The sequence below is a fragment of the Triticum urartu genome, chromosome 3A (genome assembly GCF_056163025.1).
Source record: "Triticum urartu cultivar PI428250 chromosome 3A, HENAU_Tu73, whole genome shotgun sequence".
NCBI classification, from domain to species: domain Eukaryota; kingdom Viridiplantae; phylum Streptophyta; class Magnoliopsida; order Poales; family Poaceae; genus Triticum; species Triticum urartu.
The window spans coordinates 379,690,977-379,700,272 of NC_141875.1; the positions used below are offsets into that span (position 1 = coordinate 379,690,977).

Genomic DNA, 9,296 nt, shown 5'->3' on the forward strand with positions numbered 1-9,296 from the left:
GAGAGACAGACACCCGCTAGCCACCTTATGCAACTAGTGCATGTCAGTCGGTGGAACCAGTCTCACGTAAGCGTACGTGTAAGGTCGGTCCGGGCCGCTTCATCCCACGATGCTGCCGAATCAAGATAAGACTAGTAACGGCAAGTAAATTGACAAAATCGATGCCCACAAAAACTTGTGTTATACTCGTGCATAGAAACTACGCGTAGACCTAGCTCATGATGCCACTGTTGGGGATCGTAGCAGAAATTTAAAATTTTCTACGCATCACCAAGATCAATCTATGGAGTCATCTAGCAACGAGGGGTAGAGGAGTGCATCTACATACCCTTGTAGATCGCGAGCGCAAGCGTTCAAGAGAACGGGGATGATGGAGTCATACTCATCGTGATCCAAATCACCGATGATCCTAGCGCCGAACGGATGGCACCTCCACGTTCAACACACATACAGAGCGAGGACGTCTCCTGCGCCTTGATCCAACAAGGAGGAGGGAGAGTTGAGGAAGAGGGCTCCAATAGTAGCACGACGGCGTGGTGGTGGAGCAGCAGTACTCTGGCAGGGCTTCGCCAAGCTCTTGCGGAGGAGGAGAGGTGCTGGGGAGGGGAGGGGCTGCGCCTTGGATGTCGTATGCAGCCCTCCCCTTGCCCCTCTATATATAGGGGGAGGAGGAAGGGGGGCGGCCCCCTCTAGATGAGATCTAGAGGGGGGCGGCGGCCAAGGGGAGGGGGCTTGCCCCCCAAGCAAGGGGGGCGCCCCCCTTAGGGCTTCCCCCCCCCAACCCTAGGCGCATGGGCCCAAGGGGGGATGCGCCCAGCCCATGTAGGGCTGGTTCCCTTTCCTCTACGGCCCATTAGGCCCTCCGAGAGAGGTGGTCCCTCTCGGTGGACCCCCGGAACCCCTCTGGTGGCCCCGGTACAATACCGATATGCCCCCGAACCTTTCCGGTGACCGTATGACAACTTCCTACATATAAATCTTCACCTCCGGACCATTCCAGAACTCCTCGTGACGTCCGGGATCTCATCCGGGACTCCGAACAACATTCGGTAATCACATACAAGTCTTCCTAATAACCCTAGCGTCATCGAACCTTAAGTGTGTAGACCCTACGGGTTTAGGAACCATGCAGACATGACCGAGACAACTCTTCGGCCAATAACCAACAGCGGGATCTGGATACCCATGTTGGCTCCCACATGTTCCACGATGATCTCAACAGATGAACCACGATGTCGAGGATTCAAGCAATCCCGTATACAATTCCCTTTGTCAATCGGTACGTTACTTGCCCGAGATTTGATCGTCGGTATCCCAATACCTCGTTCAATCTCGTTACCGGCAAGTCACTTTACTCGTTCCGTAATGCATGATCCCGTGACCAACTACTTAGTCACACTGAGCTCATTATGATGATGCATTACCGAGTGGGCCCAGAGATACCTCTCTGTCATACGGAGTGACAAATCCCAGTCTCGATTCATGCCAACCCAACAGACACTTTCAGAGATACCTGTAGTGTACCTTTATAGCCACCCAGTTACGTTGTGACGTTTGGTACACCCAAAGCACTCCTACGGTATCCGGGAGTTGCACAATCTCATGGTCTAAGGAAATGATACTTGACACTTAGAAAAGCTCTAGCAGACGAACTACATGATCTTGTGCTATGCTTAGGATTGGGTCTTGTCCATCACATCATTCTCCTAATGATGTGATCCCGTTATCAATGACATCCAATGTCCATGGTCAGGAAACCGTAACCATCTATTGATCAACGAGCTAGTCAACTAGAGGCTCACTAGGGACATGTTGTGGTCTATGTATTCACACATATATTACGATTTCCGGATAACACAATTATAGCATGAACAATAGACAATTATCATGAACAAGGAAATATAATAATAACCATTTTATTATTGCCTCTAGGGCATATTTCCAACATTATTTTAGTACGAACTCTTGATAGATCGATCGAAAAGAATAACTTGATGTTATTTTAGTACGAACTCTTGGATAGATCGATCGGAAAGAATAGCTGCAAACAATTTCTTCTTATGTTCTCCGCTAGATAGGAACTTTGGAGTGATTCTTCATCGCACATTGAGGGATGGTTATATGATCCAATTATATTAGCATTGTTGAGAGATTGCACTACCGAAAGTACAGACCTTAGGCCTTGTTTTCAAGCATCGCAATATCGTTTGTGCTCCATTTTACCAATTGCTACCTTGTTGTTTTTTAGTTCCAGATTATAAAAATATATTTCTATCATCCATATTACACTTTTATCATCATCTCTTCGCCGAACTAGTGGACCTATACAATTTTCCATTGTATTGGGTGTGTTGGGGACACAAGAGTTTTCTTGTATTTGGTTGCAGGGTTGTTTGAGAGAGGCCATCTTCATCCTACGCCTCCCACGGAATTATAAACCTTAGGTCATCCACTTGAGGGAGAATTGCTACTGTCCTACAAAACTCTACGCTTGGAGGCCCAACACGAGTCTATAAGAATAAAGTTGCGTAGTAGACATCACCCATGCTCATGCGCATTCAGCCGAAGCAGCAGCAGGTCGCGGGGTGCCCTGTAGCGGCCGCAGCGACGAGGTTCGACGACGGCCGGAATTCGGCTTCGATGGAAAGGACGGCTAGGGGGTGCGATGGACGATGGGGCAAGGGCGAAACGGTTCAGTGGCTCACCACGGGTCTAACGGTGTTGCTGGAGAGGCTGGGAAAGAATGGAATCCGGTGAATCCACAGCGAGGTCCGTCGGCTGTGGCGGTAAGATGAGCTCGAGGCCATCGCTGCAGCGCGTCTGAGCTCGGGTTCTTCGACGGGGTGGCGTGCAGGGATGCAGAGGGCCAATGGACAGGTGGGCTGGGCAAGGGAGGGCCGGTGGCCACGGGGTTCACGACGGTGTCGCCTCAATGGCTTCGGCCATGGCGGCGAACATGTGAGGGAGCGAGGGGGGTGAGCGGGGGTCCAGACGGGGGCGATGGCGTTAACCCGCTCGTCACGCTAGCCTAGGGAGGGCCAGGCAGGCAGCTGCATGCCGACGCGTGCGAGCACCCTCCCTACTAGCGAGAGGAGGAGGACCAGGCTACCCCTGGTGGGCTGGCCTATTAAGTGGGCTGTGACAGGTAAGTCATGTCCCTCTCTCTGCTTTTCTATGAATTTCCTTTTCTGTTAATTAAATTCTTTCGCCATTGTTTTGAATTCAAATAGAATTCAAACAATGCCAAAATCCTCTAAATATTTTTATGTTGCTTCATGGACCTTTCCCAAAGGCACATACATTATTTCATAAGCATTTGAAAATATATCCTAGTTATATGAATATAACTTCAAATTCAAATACAATATGATTTAAATTCAGTGACCAAAATTAATCCTTAAAAATGTTCATTATTTTTGGTATGGACCAAAACCCTTGCCAAAAATATCAAACATTAATGAAGGCATATTGGATTCAGAGAATGCAATTTTCAGGGTTCTTGCCTGCAATTTTCAAGGTTCTTGCCCTTTATTTAATATTTTTTGAGGCTTGAAAATTCCCTCAATTCAAGTTTCTCCGAAATCATGAATGCTTCTAATGCATTAATTACACTCAATTATTCTAGGGCTGTGACAACTAAGAAGAACCAAATAGTAGGCTATCCCAACGCAGAAGCAATTGCCGCCTTACGGCACAACATTCACGATAAATGGCTGGCGTGACAACTCGGACGGGACAAGTCGAAAACCATGGCGGCTCTCGCCTCCCTAATGACCCGATTCTGTGCAGAGGAGGATAGCTGGTTGGCCCGTAGAAGCAACCACAAGAAGCCTGCTAAAAGAGAGATATTTTATATTAATTTCCTTGAATACAAATAATACAACCCAGGAGTAAGGCCATGGGGTGTGTGGAATATTACCACTAAAATATGTAATGAACTTTCAAGCATAACAGAGCCAAAAGAATTCAAAGATGGCACATCCTGATAATGCGATAACCAAATGATAATGATAATTTTTGTTACCATTGCCGATACATCATAATTTAACCCTCTCATTGTATTAAGCACATAAACTCTTTGCTATATCATAGCAATTTTCATTTACATTCAGAATCTTCATGGCAAAGCCCCAAAAAGATTGTTGGGATATAAGACATTCAGAATATTCATGGCAAAGTCCTGATAATGCGATAACCAAATGATAATGATAATTTTTGTTACCATTGCCGATACATCATAATTTAACCCTCTCATTGTATTAAGCACATAAACTCTTTGCTATATCATAGCAATTTTCATTTACATTCAGAATCTTCATGGCAAAGCCCCAAAAAGATTGTTGGGATATAAGACATGAACCAGGCATACATATAGATTTCTCTCCAAACAGGCTTGAACAAAAGAAAACAAATCCAATAACTTTAAGTGAATCGCCAGGTGTGCAACTATAAAGCCACACAGTGCATGAGCTTTAGGAAAAATACATAACATACAAAAACCAGAGAAAATACTGGCACTCAATGCTTCCTGGTTGTGCATGCAACATTTTTCCAGAAACTGACTTAGTAGTACCCATTTCCCGCGCTGTCTGAAACCATGTCCATGGAGGTATCATTGGAGCTTGCAGAGTTGGCCTCTCGGTTTTGCCCGGCTGAGTTTGCTTCAGTGTTCCGTCCTCCATTACCAGCACCTTGGGTTAAGTGATACGTCTGGAGGCTCCTGCGGACCGGGCTTGATAATGCATTTGAGAATATTGTATTCTTTGACTGGTCACTGAGGCTGGGTCTGGGAGCATGCCCGGATGTTGCTTGTGCGTATGACCCAGCTGAGGGTTGGATAATTGTAAACGGATTCACACTCATGGGATGCTGATGTACCCTTGGGGATACATGTGCATCAGTACCTCCATAGTCAATCTCATGCTATAAAACAAAGCAACAATATACCAAATATTGGTTAAATTGCTTATAATACATATGAGAACTATTGAACCCAAGACAATAGATATTAGATAGTGAAAGTTAAAAAGACATACACCTATACACTGACAAGATCATGATTCATATATCGTGATGTTCGACAAAAAACAACACAAAATTCAATATTATCAGAAATGGAGGCAGCAACGTAAATCAGGGAGTTCTAAGATCGAACCTGGATATGTGACATTATGTCTGCAACAGTAAGCCTCGACTCCTCATCATGCTTCCTCAAGATCCATTGGTGGAGCTTTTCCTGTATGATTAAATTGAAATTTAGCCAGGGTACATTTCCATGCAATGTTCGAATCTAGTATCGCTAGCGAAAGTACATTTTCTCCCCTACTTAATACAAGCTAGAAAAAAAAGGGTACATACAAGCTGTAAGAACTACGATTACAGATTACTCTCATATTTTGGCTAGAAACAAAATGGGTACTAACTGTCTAAATCTTAACAACAAGATACATATTTCTCCATTCTTATTGATGCCTTTCTGTTTCTCTTGAAAATCCAGGTCGAACAAAATTTCATACTTTGGTACCCTTGCTTTTTTGTAAAAGACTGCAACACAAGTCCATGTTAGCTATGAAGGGAACAAACATTGAATTACGACTGCTCAAGGGATCAGTTACAACCTCTGAACATTGACATTTCATTCTCTGAGGCTTTGGTTGCACATCCAATTCTTACATGGTATCCCCTAAGGATGGCCAAATCTGATGTGGCTGTATCCACTGTCAAGCCCAACGTATGCCCTCACCGACCACCAGACCAATCTATAGCTGTAAACTACACGCGCAGCCAATCGAAATTCCTACAAACAACCGACCGAAGAGAGAAAAAGAGGAGGACGGAGAGAGAAGGGTCACTGACGAGGGCGTGCCGCTCGCCAGCCTGGAAGGAGAGCTTCTGCTGGGCCATGGCCTGGGAGTATAGCTGGGAGAGGGAATTGGCGGCGCCACAGAAGCTGGAGTAGAGCGTGCGGTCGGCCTCGTCCAACCGCGGTGCGGCGTCCGTCTTCCTCTTTCGGGACATCGCCGCCGCCGCCGCCGGAGATCCCCTTACGAACCGGAAGCCACCGAGGAGAAGGATGCGGAAGAGGGTTTGATGCGATTTTTCCCCTTTTCTTTTTTTCTTTTTGTTCTACGGGTGGGCGGTGTGGCGTGCGATGACCATGCCCTTTCAAATCAAATCTCGTGTGTATCGGTTTTGGTTTTGGTTTTTTTATGAAAAGGCCTTCATGGCTAGCTTTATTAAAATTATGCGACCCTTACATCGTCCGTTAAAAAATCAGTAATAAATTCCGGAAATGAGTCCAACCATAAACTTGGTGGATCAACACGTTCATTTTGAGCTAGCGAATGAGCTACCATATTAGATTCCCGGTTACAATGCTTTAATAAGGCCTTCCCGAAATCACTAAGTGAGCGACAGACATCTAGTATAGGAGCCGCGATCATTGAGTGTCCTGAGTTTCCCTAAAGAGCTTCCACAATGATCACATTATCAGATTGTATCAAAATAGAGTTCAATCCCAAATTGCCAGCAAGTTTGAGACCTTCCACAAGAGCGCCTGCTTCCGCCGATATCACATCCGCCACATGCTCTAATTTGACCGTGGCTGCAGCCACAAGTATACCATTGCTATCTCTTATAACTGTACCACAGGATGCTGCATTGTCCTCTTCTACGAAGGAAGCATCAACATTAACGAGATATTGGCCAAGTAATGGCTTCCTCCATTTGTTCAACCGCGGCAGTGTTGTAGGTTTAGTTGCAACTCGTACAAAATTCAATGAGAGAGCCCTGATGGACTGGCAGGACCTAACCGGGCATTGAACCTCTCCCTGTCTCACTATTTGCCTTCTTTGCCACCATATATACCAGCTAGTAATAGCAATCAGCTCTGGTAAATCGACGACATCCATATATTGCGTCTGGTGAGGCGGTTCATAAAGAAAGATTTCAAAAATCTCGGCACCCGATCTCCCCTGTTATGCAACTCTTGCTATTATGTCATGCAGTCCCATATTTCTCTATATCTCCTGAGCCCTGTTATATTTGAAGGCCATATGAGCAATATCTTTTGCCTGCATTAAGCATAGCGGACATTGAGCAGACTTAGAAATATGTCTGTTTGCCAGTATACAGCAACAGGGTATGGCATAATGAAGACATCTTCATAAGAAAATTTTTATTTTGCTTGGTATCTTTAAACTCCAAAGTTTCTTCCAGCCCGGGTGTTGAGCAGATCCGCTTATACCATTAGGATTTGAATCCTTCGAAACATAAGTCTCCTCCCACTGCTTGTAATAGGCCGAGCGGACACAAAAAACACCCGATTTTGTTAAGTGCCATGAGACAAAATCTTCTGTCTCATACTGATATATTGGGATTTGCAAAATTCTTTCCGCATCAATGTGCCAAAAATTATCTCTGATTAGTGCCTCATCCCATTCCCCGTGACCGGGTTAATAAGTTCATTCACCTTTGACAGTACACAGTTGCCCTGCGCCATGATAATTTTTCTTGAAATACTATTTGGAATCCAACAATCATTCCATATATTTATTTTCGTACCATTGCCAACTCTCCATATACACCCCTTCTTGAAAGTTTGTATTCCTGCCCAAATGCTCTGCCAAACATAGTGTCGGCGTTCTGGAACGGGGGTCCCCAGACTTGCCTGCCTGCGGCCTGCGGCGTGGCTCAAAGGGGGGCCCAGCGCGGCCCATCTTCACCAACACAAACCCAAGACCGTCGCGAGGGGCCAAGCCTCGCGGGGCAGACGACGCGGAGCTTCCTCAGGCGCGGCCTCGTCAGGCTGGCTCATGAGAAGGCGGAGAGATCAAGGCGGGGTACCTCACGAGGTGCCCGTGACGCAAGCCATGGCGACCGGGGGTGCCAGGCGGGTGCCAGCCCGCGCAGTGTCCTCCCTTCCTCTTTGGTGCAAAGGGGGTAAGCGCAGCCGCGGAGTACCGAGGCATCAGGCAAAGGTTGCCATTTCGGTGCAAAGAGACCAAGACCAGGAGGACTATGAGACGGAGGTCACCGTGGAGCCCAAGACGGCGTCATCACCAGAGCTTTGCGCAGGCGAAGACTACTTTTGTCAGGATAGCTGATACTAGTTGTCCCCCTTCAAATTAGCCCGCCATTGTTGGCTCCCTTCCCGCTCGATATTTGGGAAGAGGGCCGGGGCCTCTATAAATAGGACCAGCCACCCACAGAGCAAAGAGAGCTGAGGGGGGAAGGAAAGAGAGGGGTTTAGATCAGGTAGAGAGAAAGAGAAGGGTGACTGAGCTCCTCCCAGCAGTTCATCGCCCCAGCCAAGAACAGACCCTCGAGAGGCTGTTCTTCCTTGTATTGTTCATCATCATCAGCCCAAGAGGCAATCCACCACACCACACACTGGAGTAGGGTATTACACCACAACGGTGGCCCGAACCAGTATAAACCCTGCGTCTCTTGTGTTGTTCTTTTCTTAGTTTAGATCCTAGCAAGGCGGAGGAGTGCAAGTAGGCAGGAGGCGAAATCTCCGCGCGCACCCCACTGTTCGAACCTCAAGGGTCTGCCGGAACCCGAAATCCGACATTTGGCGTGCCAGGTAGGGGTGCGCCGGGATTCGTCTTCCACCACCCCGTTCTCCTCCGACCATCACGCCCATGTCTGACGCTCGTCGGGCCCGCGCCGAGCGGCGGGCCGCGCTCGCTTCCCGCGTCGCCCAGACGGCCCCTGTCGGCGGGCGTCCTCGCCGTTCCCCGTCACCTGCCGTCAACGCCGCCACCGGCCCGACGGGGGACGAGCAGCAAGCATCGTCCCAGCATCCGTCCGTGCGGCAACACGGCCGCACCGCAACTCCCTCGCTCACCCCAGCTGGTTCTTCATCCCGCGCGCTCCGCGCGCCCATGGAGGCTCGGGCTGCACTCATCGCAGCGAACGAGCTCCTGCGCTACCGTCCCGTCGACGACGTCTACGAAGAATGGCTCGACCGCGTCGCCAAGCTCGTCCGCGCCGCAGGGGGCTCTCCTGCGCCGTCCGTTCCGCTGCACCGCACCCCGCCCTGCGTGGGCAATGAAGCTCCGGCGGCGCCCCGGCCGCCTCCTCCTCAGGAAGGCGCCATGGCTCCAAGGCGCGTGGCCCCTGGGCGGAACCCGCTCCGTCAGGCGCCAGCGCAGCAAGAGCAGAGTTGTCAAGAAGTCCCTCGCCCGCAAGAAGCTGCCCGGGCGCTCCCTGCTCCAGCACGTCGCGACCATGCTCCTGCTCCCGCGCGTCAAGACCCCGCGTTGCTCCCAGCTGAAGTGCGTGGGGACATG

The 9,296-nt window shown here is 48.7% G+C and overlaps 1 protein-coding gene across 1 annotated transcript; it reads right to left on the reverse strand.

Moving 5' to 3' along the window:
* Positions 1 to 4,235: 4,235 nt before the first annotated feature.
* On the reverse strand, positions 4,236 to 6,145 carry LOC125544040 (uncharacterized). The gene is made up of 3 exons (XM_048707571.2): positions 5,857 to 6,145; positions 5,156 to 5,236; positions 4,236 to 4,923 (listed from the first exon to the last, which is right to left on the reverse strand). Exons 1-3 carry the CDS (start codon positions 6,016 to 6,018, stop codon positions 4,564 to 4,566), a joined length of 603 nt encoding a protein of 200 aa, XP_048563528.1. The 5' UTR covers positions 6,019 to 6,145; the 3' UTR covers positions 4,236 to 4,563.
* Between the last annotated feature and the right edge of the window lie 3,151 nt (positions 6,146 to 9,296).